Below are 24,551 nucleotides of genomic sequence, written 5' to 3'. Positions count from 1 at the left end.
GCGTCAGCTCCCTGAGGGAGGAATTTCTTTGTCTATACTACTGTATTACTCATGAATGAATCTCAAGAGTCCGGAATGGTGGCATTTGCATAGCAGACATGCAGCAAATATTTACTTATTCCAGTATATGCCAACACGTACTACATCTTGACCATATACCAGACTCTGGTGTGTATATTTCCTTATTAGTCAACACAATGACTGGAGAGATAAGGACTGTCAGAATGCCCATTCCTCCCAGTTGGAGACTCAGGCACCAAGAGCATCAAGAGGTTTGCTAGATTTAGGGAAAACTGGTTTGTGACTAAAGTTTTTGGACTTTGGAGACCCAGAATTTAATTACTGGTCATAGTGCCTCATGTGTCAAGTTTTGTGTGTAGCTTTGCCACCATTTAGACAAGAGGTAGAAGTATCTCCTCTTGAGGGAACCATCACGCATTTCCTACCCATATTTTGACTTTATGGGGTGGAAGCTTCCCTGTGCATAATGCTGTGATAAGGGAATCAGTGTCACTAGCTAACTCTGTGGTTGTGTGACTCGCACAGTGTCCCTGAACTCTAGGCTCCTCATCATTTTAAAGAGGAGACTGAGTCAGGACCCCTGCCTTCTCTTTCAACTCCAACATTCTACTGTTGGTGTGACTCCCGGGGAACCGGATGTGAGTGGAAGAGAGAGAACCATGTGTTACTAGGCAACCAGCACCCGCCTCACCCATGTTGCCATGGTGATGATGAAAGTTGGGCTGATGGAATTACCAGCTCCTGCTAATTGCACATGAGCGCTCAAGGTCTCTGTCTCTTTCTTGCTTGCTCACTGGCTCTGACTTTCTCATCTTCCAGGAACTGTGGAGAAATCTCCTCTCCTCTAAGTGCAGCCTGCCAGAGGCAGCCCTAGTACAATGGGAAGCGACTGGAAATGGAGCGTGGCTGTGCCTCTGAGTAGCTGTGTGACCTTGGGCAGATCACCCAGCTTCTCTGGGCCTCCATTTCCACATTTGGAAAATGAAGGTGTTGGAGTAGCAGTCCCTATCTAAGGTTCTTCCTGGCTCTCAAATCCTTTGATGCCTAGGGAGCATGTCAGGGGAACAGACCACACTGTTACTAGGCAACCAGCAGGCACCCTGCCCAAGTTGCCTTGGTGACTGGATGCTGGAGGGGAGGGGAGTAACTGCTGCAGCTAATTGCTTAATTATTTATGAGTGCCTCAAGTCCTTTTTGTTGTTTTCATTGCTAGGGGCTGTGGGGTCACCTTGTCCTCCTCTCTCCTGGCACCCCAAGTCGTCTGCATTGTGTGTCATGCAGTGGGAGAGCGCCTTGGCCTGGACCTCAAGCCACCCACGTTCTAATCCCGCCTCTATCAGGTCCTAGAGCTGTGGCCTCAGGTAAGTCACCTCACCTCTCTGGGCCTCAGTTTCCTCATTTGTAAAGTCATCTGTTTGCTTAGATGATCTCCAAGTTCCCTTTCTACTCAGAAATTCTAATTCCTTCCCTCTGGTTGCAAAGTGGGGAAGATGAGGGACATTTTCTTGCTTTGCTTTTCTTCTAAGAATGATTCCGAAGAGCAAGGAGAATGATGAAGTTTCTTACACAGTCCAAACAGGAAGGGAATTAAAGTTGTCCCATAGTCCCTTCTTGCTTCTCCACAGTGTGACTTCTTTTATTAACCCTAAGGTCACTTAAATTTTATTTATTTGTATGCCACCAACTGCTCAAATAGGTAAGAGAGCTTCACTGTATAAGATGCATATATGCAATTAGGTCATTAAAATAATAGAAATATGGCTAAGTATAAACATAGTGTGTTTCTTCAGTGGTGAAAATCGATGCTGTGATTGAGCAATAAATATAATTTTGAGCATCCTGGAAGGCAAAGCAAAAAGTGAAGGAGTTACATGTTCAATAAAAAAGACTGCAGGACTGTTCTTAGTTCTACATTCTGAAAGGAGTGTATCATGTGATTCATACTTCTTTTTATAGACATTACAGATATTTAACATAGCCCTTTCTTGTTGGATGTACTGTTAAAGGGTGGATATAAGGAAGACTCAAACTTTGGCAGTTTGAGTAATTCTAACCATTAGAAAGCAGAACTTGCTGTCTACAAATGCCTTAGACCTTTATACAGATAAATGTCATTTAGGAAATACAAACTTTCACAATCAACCATCGTTTTACAAGTCAGTTACATCTAAATTCATGTGACTACTTTGTAAAACAATTTGGCAGTCTGAATCAGATTTTGTAAATGTAGCTATCAACTGTCCTTCTCCAAACTTATTCTGAGATAAGCTTGTACAGATGAGGAAAGATAAATATAAAAATGCATGTGGAAGCATTATTTATTTAAAGAAAATGGCTAGAAACCACATAAATGGTGAGGGATAGTGAATTAAATTACATTACTTCTGAGCACTGAGCTATTCTGCAGTCCTTAAGCTGACATAAAGCTGTATGTTGATATGGGAAATCTTCAAAGGAACAGAGTTAAGTAAAATAAGAATGTGCAGCATTGATATTAAATGATGCTGTTTCTGTTATAAAGGATTTACACATCTAGATATATGCTTCTATGTACAGACTTGCATTTTTCTGGAAGGAAGCTGTTAACAGCAATTCCCTCTGGGTCAGAAGACTGATTAGTATTGGGAGGGAGGAAGAAGGGAGGGAGGGAGGAAGGGAGGGAGGAAGGGAGGGAGGGAGACCGGCCGCCTATTCATATCTTAGTTTGCCTATCTGGTCTTGCTAATTTTCCACTTAGAGAGGCTGGAGAGCTTGACAGTTGAAAACCTAGGCTCTGGAGTCTGAACACCTGTGTTCAAACCCCAGTTCTGCCATGTGACCATGGGGTTAACTTCTCTGCTCCTCATCTGTGAGGGTGAATAGCACCTTCCAGACTGGATTGTTGTAAGGGTTAGACGAGTTCATAAAATGCTCAGATAAGCCTGAACAATGTCATATGTGTACTTCACTGAAAAAGAAAAAAGATCAAAGGAGAGCTTAAACAACAAATTCATCTAACTAAATTGACCTCATGTCATAGTGTTGGAAGGACTTTATAATATACACACTGTTTCCAGCATCTTATCCTATGTGGAAGTTATGTTTGAAGTGGGGATCGTAAAGTGCCAGTCTTGCTTTTGCTGTTGTCATTTTATCTGTCCTTGGTTACCTTTGGGGGAGGGCACCTACCCAGGTTCATGACAGCCAGTCATGATGCTGTGAAGCCCCTGAATCCATCTTGGTTTCAGCTCGTTTATCGCCCATTCCAGTGAATGCTCATCTGTGAGCAGACAAACCCCACACATTCTGAGCTGTTAAAGGCCAGAGAGGGACTATGCAGAGATTCAAGCTTAAAGAGGGTGTCCATGATCCAGATGACTGAGATGTATGTGTTCACATGCCTCACAGCTCTGCTTCGATTTTGAAAAAGAGAGTAATAGAGACCTAAAGGGGGGCTGTACTGGGCTGGGCGGTGGCTCAGGAGCCTCCTGGCCAGAGACTTCCAGGACATTCATGGGTGGAGACTGTGCAAAACTGCCTGCATTTCTCCTCCTTCCTGTCCAGTGCCCTGGGGTAGATCTGGAGAGCTTTGTCTGACTCTGAGAAGCCTTTCTGAAAGTTAGCCACTCGGTGGCCAGGCTGGAGCTTCTCAGGTGGCCACATGGTGGCTTGAGAGAGGGGCTCAGGTCCCTTCAAATCTGCTGAGTTAGGCAACATGATCTCACCCTGAGGAATGCAACCTGCTACTGTCTTATGCCCTTGAGTCAGGTTCGCCTGTCCCACCCTCTGTCTGTCTGGCCCTTTTCTGCCCTCTTGGGCATCGGAGTCTCTTTATCCATTTGGCTACTGGTTCCCCTCTCCATCTAGCTGTCACATCCAACAGTGCTCCATCTGCCCTTCCATCCCTCCATCCCTCCATCCCTCCATCCCTCCTTCCCTTCTCCAACCATCTGCCAGCCTTCTCACCCATCCTTACGACTACTGGTTTGTCTGTCTATCCCTCCTTTCCTTGGCCCCTATGAGTCTGAGGCTCTAGCCACTGGTCCATCCGTCCCTCCATTCTGCCCAAGCCTGCCGACCTCCTGCCTGGCCAGCCCCCTGACCGTTCTTCTGCGCCTCTCACCCCAGGGCCCGCTACTACCCTCCACCCTCCCCCCCCCCCGGCCGGTGCGTGGGTGCCCTGGGCGCAGGGTCGGTGCCTCTGCTGCCTTTGTTGCGCGGGCGGCGCGCGGCTGCAGCCCGGGAGGCGGCGGGGCGGGGCGGGGCGGGGAGGGGCGGGGCGGGGCCGGGGTGACTCAGCCGCCGCTCGCCCCGCGGTCCGCGCGTCCGCCGGCCCGGCAGGCGGGGCGGAGAAAATGGCGCTGCCCCCGGCCGCCGCGCCCCCTGCCGGGGCCCGGGAGCCGCCGGGGCCCCGCGACGCCGCCGCCTCCGCTACCCCCGAGCCGCCGCTCGGCCTGCAGCAGCTCTCGGCGCTGCGGCCGGAGCCGGGCGGGGTCCCGCTGCACTCGCCCTGGACCTTCTGGCTCGACAGGTGAGGGGCGCGGGGCCCGCGCGTCCGCCCCGGCCCTGCCGCCACCGCCACCGCCGAGCGCCCGCCGGGCCTGCGCCGCCGCTTTGTCCCCGCGCCGCCCCGGGGCCGGAGGCGCGACGGGAGCCGGAGCCCCAGCCCCGCGCGCAGTGCGCACTCCCCGGCCCGCCCGCCGCGCGTACTCGCCAGGCCGCGCGCGCTCCGGACTCGCGCCGGGCCGGGTCGGGGGCGAGGGTTTGGGCCGCGGCGCGAGGCGGCTGTGGGGCGGGGAGAGGAGAGCGCAGGCTCGGAAGTTTCCGCACACTTCCCCTTTTCTCCCCTTCCCACGGGAATGCCCCTGCCGGGCGTCGGGGGTAGTGGGATCTCCGTGTGGCGGGATGGCCGTCCCGCGTGCCCCACGGGGCTCCTGGGTTGCTCAGCACACGACCGTCGCCGTTACTGCAGTGGGAAAAGTTGAGCAGCGCCGTGGGAGGTGTGCGGGGTGGCGATGGGACCGTACGGTCGCCTCCTCAAATTCCTCCTCACCTCGGGGCAGGTGTTTTTGAGCACCTACTGCGGAGGCCAGGCGCTGGGGATTCCGTGGGAAGAAGCAGAGCTCCTTGTCAGTAAAGGAGGGCTTACCTGCTGACCACCAAGTCTAAAAGAAACCGTTCCCCCATCCGTCTGTATTCCACTCCCTGCCTTGTTCTTCCTACTGCTCACCACCACCGTGTGCTAACATGAACTTGCTCATTTCCAGTCTGTCTCCCTGATGTCTACCAACATCTGCCCACAGCTTAGAATCACAGAGCAGGGGCTGGTTTTGGACACTTGCTAAATCTGTACCTAGATCTGTGCCTGGCAGGTAGTAGGAATACAGGAGATGTTTCAGGGCTGCATAGGTGCATGAATGCTCAGTCCCTTCTTAGTATGTCTTTGAGCCCAGTGATGACACACTGGTGGGCCCCAAAAGCTTATGGAGATTTTGATAAAACGGTGTCTACTATGGTTAGGAGACTAGTGGAGATGTATGCGACAGTTCGCAGAGAAATTTTCTTAGCAGACGCTCATCTACTTTTAAAAGACTTGTATGAAATGCATGTGATACTCATCTTTTAAGTGAAGGCATCTTCTCGTTGGAATTAACACCCATCTCTAAGAATTGACACTTAGAGCCAGTTTCTTTTCCCGGGACTCAAAGAAGTTGGGGGTGGGGGAGATTGAGTTTTGTTTTCAAAACATTTTCACTTTCGTTATGGGATTCTGAGAACATTTTACTATCATAACAGGAGCAGTTTGGGCAAGCTTTAGCAGAATGAAATAATGAGTCTTTGTTTTTAAAGATGTGCCCTAACTGTGCTGTTGTTACTCGTGGTGTACATTGTGGATACCCCTGGCTGGTGGAATCAGTATCAAGAGTTTCTGTTTAAACAAGACACAATTTAGTCTACATAGGAGTACATATTTTAGCAGTGATCTAAAATGTCAATATTATATAAGAAAACATACTTTAAAGAATCTCTAGTATCTTTTCGGATAAGAATATGTGAGATGGTGGTGTGGCTCAGTAGTAGAGTGCCTGCCTAGCGTTCACAGAACCCTGAGTTTGGTATCCAGCGCTGTATAATATAGTAGTAAAGGCATGAACTTTCTTTCTATGGATTGGCACTTTTTTTTCTCTGGAAGTCAATAATCAAGTGAAATATGTTATTGCCACAGTGTCCAAATCTTTAACAGAAATTACTATATTCACTTAGAAATTATAATTAGTTAAACATTGTACATATGAATTCATTTTGCTTGATCAATCATCACATAATTTTTATTGAACTTTTTTTTTTTTTTACTTCGCTGGCAATCTATTATTCTTATATTGGCTGTCCCCCTCCCTCTCAGGGTTGTGAACAGGACATGTTATAGAAGATAATTTGTAGCTTTTTTCTCCAGAGAAGAAACATTCTCCATTGGTAGGGTTCTCCAGAGAGGACTGCAGTCAACCTTCACTGCAGCATAGCCCAGGTCTGTACTGATACATAGTTTTGAGTTCTGCAGCATCCAAAGGCTTCCTGCTACTTAGAACTACCCCTTGACACCTGCCTCCTGGCCTGTTCTCCCTTCTAGCTGACTGTAGGATGATAACATAAGTCACCCAGTCTCCCAAAGCCACACCTTGATTGTTTGTAAACTGAGTCTAGTCATAGGATGTATCTCATAGTGCTTTTCTAAGGATTAAATGAGGGCCTTCGATGCAAAACACCTACCAGGTGCCTGACATAGCCTAAGTGCTTAGTAAGTTTTAACTGCTAGCATTGTATTGCCTGGCTCCCAAATTACCAGCCCCTATCCACCTCCTCCTCCCCCACACACCCATACTCATACAATAGTCTCTGGAGCAGCTTGTCTGATTCAATAGTAGGAAACCAGCATCCTAGATCCATTTCCACATGGGGTAAACTGGAGAATCTCTCAGTAGAGTTATCTGTATTTCCAATAGTCGACTTCAATAAACCCAAGTGACTTTATGCCTGAGAATGTACACTTTTGGTGTGTGTGTGGGGGGATATAGAATGAAGCATTTTGGATTGGGGTATAGGATGAGAAGAATTCTTCCCCTTTTTTGGATATTTAAAACCCTGCCTGTCTTGATTCTCGTAGGCCACTCCAGGCTGTGTGTCTTTTGACCATTTCATCTTCATCACATGGTGACGTCATTGGACACGTGCAGTCTTCAGGCCTGTTCCCTGCTCCACATATACAGGCTCTCATCCAGGCTCAGGGCTTGCAACTGCAGCTGAAGCTGGGTGACTCCCAAAGCTCTACCTTGGTATAGATCCTGCTCCTTTTCCCCTGTCTCTAAGTGGATGTCTACTGTAATACATATTTAAACTGAACAGCTGCCATACACACACCTGCCCCCTTCTGTTGTCTGAGCTCAGATAGGAGCAGTCAGCAGCAATTCTGTCCTTCCATTTGCTCAGCCTTAAAAATCCCAGAATGCTCTGTAACCTCGTACTGCCAGAGCAGAAAACAAAATATTTAGAGTAGCCAGAGAGTGTGCTCTTCCTACTCCTGCTCAGTACTCCTTTCTCCCCATTGCTGTCCCTTCTACCCATGCCCTTCAGCTCATTGGTCCCCTTGTTCTTTCTCTGGCATCCCCAGCATGGGCCTTTGCCATTTATGCACCAACTGCCCTTCTCACAGGCACTATATGGTCGGCTCTCTCCTGTCCTTCAGTTCTCTGCTCTCTCCTGTCCTTCAGTTCTCTGCTCATGCATCATCTTCCACTGATGTAGAATGGTGCACATATCCTGACATGCATACCCCATGTCCCAGGCAAGTTTTATTTTGTCCATGGTAGTGCCACAGTTTGCTGATCTTTTCACTAGAATGCAAGCTTGATGAAGGAAGGTTCTGGTCCATATTGCTCACTCTTCAGCTACTATATCAGAACTTGACAAACATCCCCACTCTCAATATGCAAGGTGTTGTTGACATCTAACCACAGCAAGTTTTCTTTCCCCTGTGGTGGCTCATTTTATTTTGATGATCACTTGCAAATCTCCATCTCTAGCCCTCACCTCTCCTCTAAACTCTGGACACACATGGCTGAGAGCTGGGAAGGTCCACTGATACTTTAAATGCTGTCCTGATTATTCCATAAATGAGCTGATTTTTCTCTCCCCTTTTCCTTTTCATCTCACCAGGCATTGGTTCCATCCAGTTCTGTACTTCATACTGTTGATGACCTTTGGGAGACTTCCTCAAAGTCTAGGCTATCACCTCCTCTCCATGACCCTCTCTCTGCAGCAGGCCTTAGGTGTCTCTAGCTCCAGGTACACACCAGCCTGCTTACCTACCTACCTGCTCCCCAAACTCTGCCCTCCCCCAAGCATCTGCTACTTGGGCCAACATGGTTAACCTTCTAAACACACACCTGATATTGCTGTTCCAAACTTTCTCAGCCTTCTCTGCCAGCAGCAGATTTTTCTTTGTGTCTCCCAACACCTAAAGGTGCCCCACACTGGGGGTTGTATGATCCAGGCTGGGGACAGGGGTTCAGATCTCATCCCTCCTTCTACCAGAGCAACTCTGAGTGGCAATGGTGGTGTTGATGGGTTGTTTATAAAAATGAGTCATGTTAGTTTGCAGAAAGAATTCCCCAGAGAAAAGCCATGGGCATACAGATTGTGGTACAAATTCATAAATTGCTGTTTTAAATATGAATACCACCTCCTTTTTAGCATTATTCTTACCACCCCCCCAGCTCTAAAACACCATTCCATCTGTCCTTTCTTTTCAGTAGCAACAGACTTCTGTCCCTTTTCTTGGCAGCTGGGGAAAATTATCTCCTGTGGCACCTCCTGCTTGCAGTGCTCTTTTTCCCTTTGACCACCTGAAAAACTGCCGTGCATCCCTCATGGCCCTGCTAGCATGCTAGTCCTCTGTAGTGGTCTTTGCAGCCTTGGCTTCTCTCTTCATGTTGCCACAGCATTTTTTATAGGCCAATATTTGTATTATGGACAGTCGCTTCTTCCTCTGTCCCTCACTCTTGACTGTGAGACCACAACTTTGTGTCTGTGACCTCAGGGAGTGCACATGACAGTGCAGGGCACACAGCAGGTGTTTAGTGAGTATTTTTGGACGTCTGTTTTGATCACAAAAGCGAACATCACATAAATCTGCCACCAACCACTTGCCCTCCAGGTTCGGCTCCATCAAGTTTGTCAGAAAGTGTAGTCCCTTGTCCGCTTCCATCAGAATCAACAGGCTGTGCTTTTTAACATACGGGCTCCCACCCCTGCCCCAGACATACTCAGTCAGATCAATGGAAGTGGGAGGTGGATTCAGATCAAATGCCTTATGTATTCAAACTTGAGAGTCATTGCTGTGTGTATGGACATATGAGTTGAGCCTGTTAGTTGCGATCATTGTTATGGGTTATGAGAATACAAAGATGAGTACCCTGGGGGCCTCACCCCTACCTCAGGGTCACTTCACATGCTGTAGGTGTTAACAGCTTCAGCGAAGTATTCAGAGAGGTATGGGGTTCTACCTGGGGTTGCAGGTGTGGTGCTTCCCAGTGCATTCCACCATTATATCCAAAATAACAAGTCTGGCATGGAGAGGTAAAGCCAGACTTGCCAAAGGAGACCCCCCAAATCGTCTTTGCTCAGAGTGTGGTCTATGGGGATGAGGATGGGAGGAAGTCATGAGGAAGAGCCATAGTTGGTAGGGAGAGTGTGGTGGGCATCACTCCTCTTCCTAGTTTCTCTTTTCCTTCCCCATTCTTGCCCTGTGTTTTCATACAACCTATAAATGGCCAAGGATTTTGGTTTGGGGAAAAGGCTCTAGATATATCTGGCAGGAAAAGGCCCTTCCTTAGGGGACTTGCAGCCTCCCCAACAGTGGGCTTGCAGCTGCTTCTTGCAGAATGGCCCAGCCCTTCAACATCCTCACTCAGGAAATTTGCTAATCCTTATCCAGTACTAGCTGCTCAAAAAATATGTTTTTCTGCTTTTAATATTACTGATGCCATTTACTTACTCCCAAACCTGAGGCTGTGGGCAATACTTCAGCGATCTGGCATGAGGACATGGTGTTTGTAAACTTTAACACACTGTTGAATCTCTCTCCCGCCAGTCTCTGTGTACTGATGGATTAATTGCAAATCAAGGTGAAAAGAGCACCTTGCTTCTGTCAAGGAAGTGTAGGAGGCTATGAGTGACAATAAGTGTAAGCAGAAAGAAATACAATCAAATAAACTTGCAGAGCTAAAACATTTAGATTATGTGGATAATTTCAGCAGATGCATTATTAACTGTCAATAACAGGCTCAGACCATTTTTGTATGTGACTGTTCCTCAAACAGGAAGCTGGTGTCGCCGCAAGCCACAGCTCTATCTAAAAGTGATTAAAATGAAATCATCTTTAATGAAGTGAATGATGTACGAGGGGCATACTTAATCATGTAACTGGGCCTGGGCTGATTTTTCCCTCTGACAGCTGAGCCCGATGTTGGTGTAAATTGCACAGGAAGACTGGCTTGCAGGAGACAGATCCCTGGCTTTCAAGCCTTTCTGCTTCAGATTGGTTCTCTTGGCTAGGGTGAAATCATTGCCTGTATTGAGTAGAATATTGTGATCATTCATGTTTTCACAAAGCATTATTTATTGTGTGCATGTACTGGGTGTATGTACTCATAGTTAGAAATTCTGTACTTACTATATGAAGTTTTGAATTGTCTTTTTCCACTTTACCCTGTTAACATGAAGTACACTTGACTCCTATTTGTTAAGCACTGGACTAAGTGCTATACAGAATTCTGCATAGAATCCTCATGTTCATGTAGGAGGTGCCAGAAACATTTTACAGATGAGAAAATTGAGGTCCATAGAAGTACACTGCCTCAGGTCATACAACAGTAGGGAGCAGGAGCAGGATTTGAATTGAGGACTGCGTGACCTCCACAAGCACTGGTATGCCCCTGAACACTGCTTCCCTATAAATGTGAGCAATACATGGGACCTAATTCTCTCATATATCATATCCTAAAATATGGTAGCTGCATAGGACTTAGAGATCATCAGGGCCTACTACTTAATTTCACAAATTGGGAAACCGAGGGCCAGTTTCATGGAAGATAATTAAAGCTTCAAAATTTACAGAGAAGAGAGCTGTGCCAAAAAATCCACCTTTGAACCCCTTTACAGGATTGACCTTCACAACAGCAGTGTCACTTTGATAATGTTTTTGGATGATAACAAATGCTTCTTCAAGAACAGTGGCTTTTACAGTTTTCTTTTGATGCTGTCACTCATTAGATTTTACTTTCCAAGTCATTTGCATTTCAGGTGGTGACTTGATTCTGATGACTCAGGCCAGTGTACCTCAAATCTTAGTGTATACAGGAATCCCTAGGGATTTAGTGGGTCTGGGTCCTGGAGACTCTGCCTCTCTGATGAGCTCCCTGGTGATGCTCCAATTGGCTGATCCCACGTTAAGTGACAGGAGTGCAAGCAGGGTGTGAGAAAAACTTTCGAGCATCTTTGCTTTGTCAGAAGTGCCACCATGTATCCAGATGGCTGGTGAGTGGTACCATGGCCTGCCAATGAATAAGATCATTTCCTTAGGCATTTACCAAGGCCTCTGTCTCTGAGAATTTTCTTAATGGGCTGAGTCTGTGGCAACCGCATCTTTAAAGATGGGGCTTACTGTAGAATGCACTTTTAGAACATCTGAATTGCAGATTGCAAGGTGCAAGAGTTATGCCAATATTAGTGCAGAGTGTCGTCATAGTACCACATAGAGTGTTGGTGCTGTAGGAGGTGTTCAGTTTAGGCTCATCACAAAGGACAAGTTTGTCAAGCAGCTTGCAGTTTAAGTTCCAGCTCCACCACTGGCCAACTATGCATCTTTGAACAAATTACTGTCACACCTATACTTAAGTTTCCTTATCTGCAGAGTAGGAGTGAAACGCAATAATAATATACACATGTAAAATGAGACCTGTTTTTTCATTTAATTGAGGCTTAGTATTTCCTAATTAAGAAAGTGGATGAAATGCTTTCAAGCATTTCAGACCTAAACTAAGCTAAAAGGATTTTTTTTTTTTTTTGGTCTTGTGAAGCTTCTCAGAGCCCTGCTTTAATGAATAGATAAACATGATTTGTAAATACCATATTAAATTTCCATATGCGAGTGGTGTTTAGGTGACTGGAAACCATTTAAGTAGAACAGTTGCTTTAACCTCACTGAGTTTTCTACCTTCTCCTGATTCTCCAGATGAAAAGGAATTTTCACCAATTTTATATAGAGACTCTTAAGATTCATGTCCTGTTATCCTGTTAAGTTGGAAACACAGGAGTAATATAAAGCTGGAGTTGGGAAATTGGTCTTAAGTAGCATAAATGATTCCTTGATGTCTTTATGTTAATTATCTGTTCGACAGAACTTGGGTCCCTTCCCTCTTCTGCCTTAACTGTCACAGTTTCTGAATTAGTCAAGTCCAAGTGGAAAGAGCCTTCACTGTAGTTGTGGCCTTAGGCTCAAAGAGACTGGTTCCCCATGGGCTTCATTTCTGAAGTTTGATGAAGGAGGCTATCAGTATCCTACGTCATGTGTCCACTTTACTTTCTATCCCTGCGTTCTCTTAGCGCTTTCTACCGTCACCCTAGTGCTGACGTGCCAGTGATGATGATGCTGCTAGCAGCAACTGCTTATTAGATGCATTTAGATGCACCGTGTAAATGTGTCATTAACATTACCTCATGTGGTCCAAGCAGCAAAGCAACAGGGTAATGATCTTGTTTCTGCAGATGAAAGTGAGGGTCAGAAAGATGAAGTCAAAGGCCAGACTTGTCACACAGCTGGCAGGTGGCAGAGGACTTGAACTGAGATCTGTTTATTGCAGAGACAATCTCTGTGCTTTCCTAGCTTTTGGCCACCACCCATCCATAGCCTTGTTTGGTGCATTACCATCCTTCCATGTCCAGCCTCCCCAAGACATGATCTGGAGATGTGCTCTTCTTGAGTTGTGCTACTTGTATCACTTTGGGGGTATCATTATTGGCAGGGATTCTGGTGACATCTAGTCCGTTCCTGCATCTTTGTCTCTGCCCCTCCCAACAATGTGGCTGGACCCATGTGTGGTAGAGAGAACGACAGGCAGGATCAGGCGGGCCCAGTAGATAATTTAAAAGAGAGGAGAGAGATCTGCCACAAGTCCTGCTGTATTTGCACTGAGCATAATGGCTCAGTTTGTATTGGGAGGCAAACCTAGTCCAAAGGGGAAGCGAGACTTCTTTATCACTAGATGATGAAGAAACCAGATGGGCTACTTAAAGACAAGCTTTCTGAGTCTCAGTTTCCTAATTTGTGAAGTGGGGGTAATGGTGCCACTGTGGCAGGATTGCTTAAATATTAGAGCTAATGCATGCTTAATAAAAGGAAGCCATTGTAAAGTAGAATCTCCTGGTGGGACATTTCAGATTCCTGAACTGATCCATCCAGGTAGCGTTTATTTCCCATCGCTGTGTTCTGAGGTCTAGCAGTCTGCTGTGGGAAGGAGAATGGAAACACAGGTAGGTCCCGATTCCTTGGTTCTGTGCTATCCCACAGCTATGGCCCTACTGTCTTCTAGAAACCGTCATAGTCAGCATGTATGTCCTCTCAGCTTTCTTCCCACCTCCTCTCTCCCAGGCAAATTAAAAAAGGTCTAAACATTGTTTCTTTGCCTTTGAGACCCTACAGAATTCTGAGAGCAGGGTGAGAGTTCTAGAACATAAATGCCAAGGGGACAAGAACTTTGTATAGAATGATCGTTACTGTAGCCACAGAAGGCAAAAGAGGTGTGCAATGAATCTTTGTTGCTTAATTGAATACTGAATCCTCTGAGACTGTTCCATGTCTACAGTAGGGTTTCACAGCCTTGGCACTATGGACGTTTTGGATGATTCTGTGTTGCAGAGGTCCCTGTGCGCTGTGGGATGGATTTCACTGGCATCCCTAGCTTCTGCCCACTAGATGCTAGTACATTCCCTCAGTGGTAATCACCAAAAATGTATCCCGATATCTCCAAATCTCGCTGTGGAGGCTTCGTCACCCTCAGATAAGCACCCCTGGTTTGCAAGCAAAGGGTTTTGATTGGGGTTTTGTGAGGAGGTGATGATTTGTAATACAAATGAAATAGTTTTTTTTAAAGACATGGGAATGAATTATAAATATGGTATCAGTAAGAATGTTTCAGTGAGATCTATCACAAACCTTTGCCTTCTGTTTGCTACAGTTTTGTCTGTCATGGAGAAAGGAGGTGTGACTGCTGGCCACAAGGCGGCAGCCTTGCTGTGGACAGTCTGTCCTGCCACTTTAAGAAGCAGTAACAGTAGATGATTGGCTTCTGGTTCAGCTTTGAATCTCAAGTCCAGTACAGACTGTCCTGTTTACAGGGCGCATCCCTTAAAAACCTTGGCTTGTTTGCTGTTTTGAAATGGATTTTGTGGCTATAGCCCAATTTTGACTGTTAAACTCAAGTTCAGGCATGAAGCTTAAGTGCTCGGGTGTTTTTCAGTGACAGGGTGAGATTTGGTGCACAGAACACCAATGCCTCCATTGGCCAGCCAAGCCAGTACAGACCTGACAACATCACTCGGTTACTTTGTAACTTGGATATTTATAAAGCTGCCCAGCTGTTGGAAGGAACCTTTGAGATCAGGGAGTCCAACCTCCTCAAAGAAGAAATTAGGAAACTGAGTTTCTGTGGAACCTGACATGCTTCTTTTCAAGCCTCAATACATCAGTATTGTAAAATGTCAGGTTATTGAGATGGACCTGTGTTGAGAATTTTTGAGACAACCTTCCCATCCCCTTCAGTGTGGAGGTTATTTTGATGCTGTTTCCTTTGAGAAAATGATAGGGACACAATCTTGTATTAGAGATGGGGTTCAGCAAAAATGCTGGCTCTGGTGAAAGAATATACACCAAGAGTCCACCTTAAAGCCCCATTAAGAAACTAAAGTGTGTGAGCTGCTGGAGTGGCTCAAGAGGTAATGCATCTGCCTAGTAACTGTGAGGCCCTGAGTTCCAACCCCAGTACTGCCAAGAAAACAAATAGAAAGAAAAAGATAAAGATAAAGATCCATCTAAGGGTGGATGGCACCAGATCATCTCACCGCCCCCCTCCCCCCCACTCCTAGGAAACGGTGCTTGGTAGAGCCAATTCAATGGCATGGGGTTTCTGAAGATAAACCTGTACTGTGCTGCCATCTAGTGGACCAAATAGCACACTAAGATGAACACATTCTGACTATGTAGTTCCGCAGAGTTAACTGAATCAGCCAGAGAAAGTAACAGGAACTATTCTCCAGAGGCAAGAATTTGAGAAACACATGAAAGTGAAACCAAAGATGACTTTTAGTAATGCTTTCTTACAGTGGGAAGGTGGTCATTTTATTTCTCAGGAGTGCATGGGTGTCCCCACCAAGGTAGTGACAGGATTTCAAATCTATCACCAGGGTACAGCATTGTGTTTTTATTGTCATTACTACAAAAGGCACTTTCTTTTTTATTTTTTATTATCATATTGTTGTCACACCGAGGGTTACATTGTGACATTTATAAAAGTTCTTACAATATATCATAGTTGAATTCACCCCCTCCATCATTCTTTTATCCGCCCTCCACCCCCAGTTCCTGGAATAGTTTCAACAGGTCTCATTTTTCCATTTTCATACATGAGTACATAATATTTTCACCATATTCACCCTCCTACACCCTTTCCTTATATCCTCCCCCCTCCCACTGGTACCAGCCCCCCAGACAAGACCTGTTTTGCTTTCCTGACCTCTGTTTTTGAAAACAGACATTTTTGTTTGTTTAAGGTGGCTACACAGGGAGTTTCACTGCAACATTTCCATGTATATATGTATTACAACCTGAATTGTTTCATCCCCTCTATTTCTGTCTGAAATTTACCTTACTCCAAAAGGCACTGTCTCACTCAAGTCATAGGCAGAATGCTTTCTAGGTTATTTTGGTTCTTTAAGGCATGGGGTTTTTTAAAATTAATATTATTCATTTAATTCACATGTGCATACATTGTTTGTATCATTTCCAAGGCATGGTTTTATTTATTTTTTTAGGACAGTAAGTTGTTTGTCATATCTTTTTTTATTATTCATTTATTCACCTGTGCATACATTATTTGGGTCATTTCTTCCCCCTGCCCCCCTCCCCCTTCTCCCTTCAGTTCCAGGCAGGTCCTGTTCTGCCTTTATCACTAATTTTGTTGAAGAAAAGAGACAAGCCTAATAAGGAAGACAAAGTGTTTTTGCTAGTTGAGTTGAGGATAGCTATACAGAAATATTCCTAGCATTGCTTTCGTGTACATGTGTTACGACCCATGTTGATTCATCTCCAACTGATCTTTACACCAAGACATGGTTTTAAAGTTTCCAGTATCTTTCTTACGTACCTTACCTTTTTCTCTACTAACTTTCCATAGAATAAATGTGCTGATTATTAGAAGCAAACACATGACTTCTCAAAGATGAAATTTTATATTTTGAATCTAACTAGCATCCCCAAAATGTACTGTTCTGTGAATTTAAACTTGATTTTTAGGGAGATCTGCAGAGCTGTGTTGTGGAATATTTCGTAAGCACTGACTGGTTTTGTTTGCATCCTTGCTCTCTTGCTGATGTGTGCTTAGATCACTCCCCGGTGCCACGGCAGCTGAGTGCGCCTCAAACCTGAAGAAAATCTACACAGTGCAGACAGTGCAGGTAAGACATGGAAAGGGCCGTGCTGGGTTCATGCATGTGGTGTGAGTTGAATTCTTCATCATCCCAGTTGAGAACTGCCACTGTGCTGCATCCCTGCCCTGGACTCTGCCCTGGGGTTGGTAATTGGGTCCAGTTTGGTTCAGTTGTGCTTGATCTAGTCCAGCCCAGAAGCTGCCCGGGCATATGCTCAGGTGACCTGCTTTTCTCTTGACCTTTGCTAAGATGTTATCACCTAGGTCATTCCTAGAACTATGGGGAGGGAGGAGAGACAGACTGTGGTGTACTAAGAGGGAAGATTTTGAAGACATCTGTGTCCCTGTTGAAACTCCATCTCTACCACCCGCTCTGTGAGGCAGGGACACCCATCCTGCAGATCACTGATCACTGATGGTATAGGGAGAACAAGGCAGTATTGAACCTGAAAGTGCTACCCTTTCCACCTCCACTACTCTAATTAGGATGAATCGACCCTTTGAATTTCTATACAGTTGATATAATAATTGCACCTTCCTCCATGGGGAGCTGTGAGGATTAAATTCAGTCATGTTTACACCATATGTGGATAGCACCTGAGTACCTGATTCATACCAGGTTCTAACAAGTGTAAGTTCTTAGTTCTATTAGTTCTTCCTTTATCCAACTCTGAGGGCAAACATTTTTAAAAAACTGATTTATCTAGTTGGTTGCATTCCTAGTTTCTTCACAAGCAAATCCTACTAAACCTCTCTCCTAGTGTCCTTGCTGCTGCAGTTAAATAAGGCTTGGTGTCTGCTTCAGAGTTGCACTGACCACATTTTCTAGCAGGCATGGATTATAGTTTTTCTGTTGCACCCCTAAATCTTGTAGCATCTTAGAAATTCCAACACATTGGTGTCTACATTATGTTCCTTAGGCAGCCTCTTCTATGCAGAGAAGTAGCACAAAGATCTTTTGTTCAGAGACTGGTGTGAAAATTGCATATTTATAGTTATGCAGCCCTAGGAACCTAGTTTAAGGTATCATGCATGGCCACTGAAGGCAGGCAGTGACCTGGTGTAAAGAGGAGGTCCCACCAATAGGCCATTTCTCATCTACTTGGCAAAGTGACACAAGCATGTGGAAAGCAAAATAACAGTGCCAAGTATGGGCAGTGTCACCAGACAGCACGTGGGCTGCTGTCCAGGGAAATCAATGCCCTCGCAGTCAGGGAATGACTCCCTTTACTTCGTCTCTTTGCTGAATTTGTGAGCTTTGTTACATCTTCCTGTAGCCATTTTAGAAACCTCAGAGCTCTTGATTTTCAGGGCTGTCCTCACAAGGAATCTCTTAGATCCTGTTGTTCTCTGAAGGCACTCACTAGAGTTTCTCCACCCTGGTATGACCTTGGATCTTCAGAACAGAGCAAGGGATTCCAGGGCAGACATAAAGTCAGATGAGGGATTGGCTTCGTTTTCCTGACCCTACCTGGCAACACAGACCATTTGGCTGGAGTTTGGTTTCAGTATCAGGTTAGGACCTTTACAGACCAACTTAAAGGTCCTGGGCTTGTACATACTAGAAAATACTTTTTAATAAACTATACTTTATTGGAATGTGTGCAGTAAATACAGGCTTCACAAGTGTAAATTTTGACAAAGGTATGCTTACATGTACCCATCACATAAATCAAGAGAAAAAATGCCCTTCACACTAGAGAGTTTTTTCATACTCCTTCCTGTCAGGCTCTCCTCCAGCTGCAGAAACACTGTTCTAATGTGGTCAGGATGTTCCTCCCTCTATCTGCTGTCTCTGTTCACTTCAGCTTCCTATTCATAAAATTGAGATAATAAACAGTACCTACTCCCTAGGTTGAGTGAGGGTTAAATGAGATCGTGTATAGTTCTTGGTAGGGTTTGGCACTTAGTAAACCCTTACCTGTTGCTAGATCTACCTAATGTGTTATGGATTCTGCCCCTTTGCTTCCATAATTGACTGACTAGGATGTGGGTTTGGCTATAGGATAGCCTCACTGCCTAGGTTTGTATCCCATAGCTGGTTCCTAGTAGCTTGGAAAGGTTACTTAACCTCTCTGTAAATCAGCTTAGTCATCTACAAAATGGGAACAGCCATGATAGACATTTTACCATGCGATGGTGAGAATGAAATGGTACAATGAACTAAAAACACGTAGTAAGTTCCTAGTAATAAAGGTAGGTTCGTATACCATCATTGGTCTCCTTTTGTTTGGGCATGGTTTCTTTCATTCTTTCCTCAGTCATGCTTTATGTAGGAAAAATATATATCACTGCTTCTACACTATTTACTTCAGGCAGTGATACTCTGCATTACACCACTGATAACATCTCTCCTTTTTTGAACTCCAGGCTTCATGCTTACTGGGCAGGCACTCTTACCACTTGAGCCACTCCACCAGTGCCTGACACCTCTCCTTATGAAAACATATTTAACTTATCCATAACTTTTGGAAGTTCAGCCTGTTAGAGCCTTTAACATCTCAGGCTAGTCCTTAGTGTTTAAGAACTAGCCAGTATGCTGACTTGAAAGTCATTCAGGGACATCCTTTTAAAAAATTAAATTTTTATTAGCATACATTAATAGTAGAAGGGGGTTTCATTGTGACAATTCCATTGACATACACATACAGTGTACTTTGAACAAGTTCATTCCCTAAGGGTACACTTTTGTCCTACTGTCTTTATCTTGTGATGGAATGCTGACTCTTTAACTCTCATTGTACTACCCCTAAAAAATTGTCTCCCTGGTCATGTTTATATTTCCTCCCATATGTGCTTGGATAAAGTATAAGAATCGTGTTATTAATGATTACTTTATATCAGGCATAATATATCTTTTTATATTCTGAGGTTCTTCTACAAATCCAACTTGGTGGGGTTGGGGAGTAGAGAATTGTTATCCCTGTTTACTAGCTGGGGAGACTGAAGCTGAGAGGAAGTGACCCAAATCTGCGTGGAAACAGTCAGTCTTGCTGTGTCTCTGGGGCTGGAACTTCCTCTGCTTCTAGTTCATTTCTCTCTTTTTTATTCCCCATCTGAGAAGTGGATGAGGCAAGGCCCCCAGAGGACCCAGTGACCCCTGCTGAGGACACTTGTCATTGCACCCAACAATAATTCTCTCTGCTTGGAGTTAAATTTGTCTGCTACGTTCTCATCTTTCTTGGAAAATTCCATTTTTTATTTAGGTGTGCTTTCCAGACATTATTGATTCCTTTTACTCTTTTGGACATGTAAGAATTTTGCCCATTTCCCTTGTGTCTTTGCACGCTCATTGGGCACTGTAGAATAGAACATGGCTTCTGAACATTGGCCACTTTTTACCTGTGGGAGAATGAAGAGCCAGTCACCAGCTTTGATGTGCAAAGGAGGGCTCCTTTGTTCCCACTAGACTAAAAATTCCACCCCTAAAAATGCATTCCTATACCACATTCCTTCCCAGACCTTAGTAATTTGTGGCTTGTATTATGTTCTATCCTTTAGTTCCCATAAATTGACTTTTTACTTAGATTTACATGGAACAGAAACTTTGTATTTCTTCTATAAATGGAACTTCAGCATCATCTCTCATAACAGAAAAGTCTTCATAGACTATATATATAATATATAGTACATATATGTATATATTCTATTAAAATTAACAGAATGCAATCATGCTGTGTAGTGCTGATAACATCAAGCTCTCTTCTCCTACTTGAAGGTCAGGCCACCTGATTGTTGAGTGTGCTATTGTAGGTCATTAAGTTAGGGCAGCAGATTGTTTTCTAAACCCTTGAGGAATGAGGATCATTTCTTCCAAAAGAGAGGTTTTCTAGGTCAGTGTTGATAATGGGGGATGATGGAGAGATTGGTTCAAAGTGCTGGACACAGCAGGGAGGCCTGTAGTTGCTAGCATGCTATAATAGAAGGACCTGGAGTGAACCACTTGGGTGAAGGAAAGGGAGTTGAGGAAAAAGAGACAGAAAGACACCAACACTGAAAAAGAGAGAGCAAAACAGATCTGAAGCCAGTCTCCTTCAAAGATCTGTCAGTGCACTGTACAGTGTACTCCATATCCAGGCCCAGGCTCCCCTCCCCTGTCCATAGACTTTTCTAGCAATTTCATGCCCCAGGGTGGAGATTTAGGAAACATTAGTTGCCTTTGCTCCACCCCAACAAAACAAGAGGAGTTTTGCAGGCTGTGGCAGGCCCCTGCAGCAAAGATAACCCACTTCTCCTAGCTGTTCTCTGACCTGCCACGTTTTGCTCATACCTCAGGACCACAGCCTTCTATGGGTGTCACAGCTTGGTGGATTAGACCCAGGAAGCAGGTACATACTACTCTGCTCTGGGTTTCCCCACACATCTTGGTGGGGGGAAGCTCTCCTCCACCCTCTCAAGGTTTAGATCCCACTGTCCTCTCCAGTTATTAACTCCCCAACTCAGAGTAGGCCAAGATGTTTTGGAATTCAAAGCAAAGCCCATCTCTCTGGAGTATGGAGCTCTTGCAAATCAGAAGCACTTTGCTTTCAGCCTTTGTGTCTGCTATGAGTTAAAAACATCCATTATGCTCTTCAGCCTGTTCTGATCTCTATCTGCTCCCCACAAATACCATTGATTCTGTTGGTGGAAAGCCCCTGGCAACTAGAAATACCTAATGAGCAAAGTATCCCGTTAGTATTTCAAAAACACTTTCCTCTACACACATGCTACAGTCTTTGGCAGGAAACCTGGATTTTTTTTTTTTTTTTGAGGTGCATTTGCTGGGTGGTTTTGTTTGGGTTTTGTTTTACAAAACAAACATGCCACTTTGTCTTCTGTCAGCACATGGCCTCTTTTCTTTTCAAGAATTTTCAAGTATATGATACCTTTTCCTTCAAAAGGTTCTAGTCACAAATTGAGGAGGAAATTAGCCAATTTTCCTGGTAATGAATATCTGTTTGGCAGAAGTCTATCAGGTGGGACATAATTGCTCCATTTGGAATGAGTAAGATTGGAGGTGTGTCAAGTGGTCACCATATTTACTAAGTCTGACCAGACTTTGCTTCCTTACCCAGGCCGCCCAAATGTTTTCAGTGCATTTAGTCATGAAGTTATTCGATGAGGTAACTGTGTCCTACTCCCTATACACAGGGGACAACATGGGATCCAAGAACTGTGTGTTCTGTGAAGGTTGTCCTGAGAACCGAGGCCTTAAGTCCATATGTTAGACTCCATTGAATAAGAAGGTTATGTCTCTGTGTCTTATGGAGAGGAGCCAGAATGATGCTGAGAACTTACCCACCAGTGAATAGTCCTCGTGGTCACTGGCCGTGCCTCACTTCAGCTCAGTTCCCCTGAGGACTTGGCCCAGTGCTCTGCTCACAGCTGACATCCACATATGTTGCCTGAATAAACAATGCCTAACTTTGATACCTCTCCTAGTCCTTGGGTAGTTACTTGGCTTTTGAGGAAAGCACTTAACTGCCACTCATGAACACCATTCCTGGTTTCACTTTTAGTGTAGTCTTCTATTGTAGCCCAAATAGAGTTGATTATAAGCCTAATGACTTTTGAAATCTATTTGCAAGGCTGCATCTTTAGTAAAATTTAGGCGTTTCAGTTTTAAAAAGTGTTACAGAGAGTGTAATCATGAATCTCAAGCTTGACTATGGCAGCCCTTTTACTGCTATAGGGGAAGAGAAGAGTATTCCAGTAGCTGAGAATGCAAGTTTTTTCCTTTCAGCTCCTCCACCATCATACACACCTAACACATTCTCTAGTATTAGGTGAGGTTTGCAACAAGGGAACGGAGTCAGCGTCTCGTAGCTTTTAGTGTCCTTCACGTGGGTATCACTGAATGTTTTGCTCACATTTTTTCTTTGTTCACAAATATGCAAATTTGTGCTTTAATAAATAGATTAGGTCAGAGTTAAGTTTCTCATCGTCTCTTGTTGGGCTATAATCTCTTCCTGTCAGATTTGCTAAGATAAACAAAATCAATTGTCTGTGTTTTTTTCAAGTTTCCAAGGCTATAACTAACCCTTTGCAAGATCAGAGTTTTTTCTGGGCTTTGGAACTAGAGAAGTATTTTCTTGTATCTTTCTCAAGGTACTGCAAATGCTAGGTAAAAGTCAGGGCTCAAGAACCTTGGCAGGGATGAGGACAGAAGCTTTGGTATGGGATGCTTTTCAACAAACACCAAAGGTCTCTTGGTTTTCCCTTAGACAAAGGTTTACATTTAAGAGTTGTTTTGTCCATAAATTCTGCAGAAGGTCACTGCCACCTCATAGCACAGGTCTCAGGCTGCACTCAAGATGGTTACCAGACTCAATGGAGTTAAGAACATCTGACTGATAGGGAAATACTGTCAACAGGTGTCCCTCTTTCTGTGACTCCATGACCTATCCTTTACTTCCAAGATTATGAAAGATACACTGAAAACAGGTAGTAGGATCATCAAAGAAAATAGGTAGTGGTAAAAATAAATAGGGGTTTTAAAATTATGGTGCCTGGGTTCAACTACAGCTCTAGTTATTCATACTAACACCGCAGATAAAAACTGAAATATTGGAGCGACATGATTTGCCAAGCAGTTGTATGTTAGGTACCTCCCTAAGGACAAGTAGCTGTTTGAGGATGTGCTGTTCTTACAAAGCCACTTTCAGCTATTCTCTGCATTAGCACCATTGTAGCACAAAGGTGTAAAGTAGATTCTCCTTCAAGAAATCTACCACCATGTACTTTTTATTGCCTTCAGTTTTCTTATAGTTCATTGTTTCTGCTTTTGTAATTAATTTAGCTTTATTTTATTTTTACACAAAACAGACTTGAACAACCCATTGGGATTGTCATAGGATAAAGATGCAATTCCACTCCTCTCTTGATCCATTCATTTTTCTAATAGCTTTGTTGCTTATACTGTTTTATCAGATCTCCTAGGAGTCCCACCTCATCATGCAGAATGGTGATTTTCATTTGTGTATAATTATGTGCATAGAATTAATAGTGTAGCATTCTGTGACCCATTACAGACAGACTGGGGAGCATGTCCTTCACAGCCTCAGTCTGTTTCCCAATCCTAATGGTCACACTAAATGGAAGTGCTTGGGCAAACTAGTCTCTGTGCCTCAGTTCCCTTATCTACAAAATAAGGATGATAATATTCCTTATGTTGCCACTAGAATAAATTACATAAACATATAAAATTTCATGGCCCAAGGCCTGGGACACAGAACAGCTCTGTGAATATCACTTGTGCTTGCTGTTACTGTTACTATTTCATTATTGCTCTGTTACTTTGACAGAATTTGTTTCTGTTTACAGTAACTCTGCTTCTCAGCCAGTTCAGGCGACTGTCATAGAATACCATAGATTGGGTGGCTTAATCAACAAACTGTTTCTCACAGTTCTGGAGGCTGGTTGTCCAAGATGAGGGTGCCAGTCTCATCAGGCTCTGGTGAGGCCCTCTTCCTGGTTTACACACTGACAGCTGCTGCTGGAATCTTCCCATGAAGGAGAGAGCTAGCTCTCTCCCTCTCGTAAGGATGTTCATCCCACCGTGGGAGCACCACCCTGGAGACCTAATCACCTCCAAAGGCTCCTACACCTAGTACCAACCCAATGGGGATTAGGGTTTTAATAGTGAAATTTGCCAGGATGCAGACATGAAACTCACATATCCTGCATCTTGCTTTAGCAGCTGAGCTATTCTTCACTCCTCTAGGAAAATAAGAGAAGGAGAATAGAGCCTAAGATTGTTCCTCTTTGCTTTCTTTATGCCCTCAGCCCCAAAGCATCAATGGACTCTTTCCCTGC

General features: G+C 44.5%; 1 protein-coding gene across 5 annotated transcripts in view; it reads left to right on the top strand.

The window, feature by feature from the left end:
* Positions 1-4,355: 4,355 nt before the first annotated feature.
* Eif4e3 (eukaryotic translation initiation factor 4E family member 3) overlaps positions 4,356-24,551 on the top strand; it is a 234,961-nt gene continuing 214,765 nt past the window's right edge. For all 5 annotated transcript variants that reach the window (XM_074044243.1, XM_074044241.1, XM_074044242.1 and 2 more), the window contains exons 1-2: positions 4,356-4,531; positions 16,713-16,785. In XM_074044243.1, the coding sequence (XP_073900344.1) occupies positions 4,356-4,531; positions 16,713-16,785 (249 nt within the window). The remainder of the gene's footprint in view (positions 4,532-16,712; positions 16,786-24,551) is intronic.

This window comes from Castor canadensis, chromosome 10 (assembly GCF_047511655.1).
Source record: "Castor canadensis chromosome 10, mCasCan1.hap1v2, whole genome shotgun sequence".
Classification (NCBI taxonomy): Eukaryota; Metazoa; Chordata; class Mammalia; order Rodentia; family Castoridae; genus Castor; species Castor canadensis.
The sequence above is the reverse complement of the archived record's forward strand: the minus strand, read 5'-3'. Positions and strand labels throughout refer to the sequence as shown.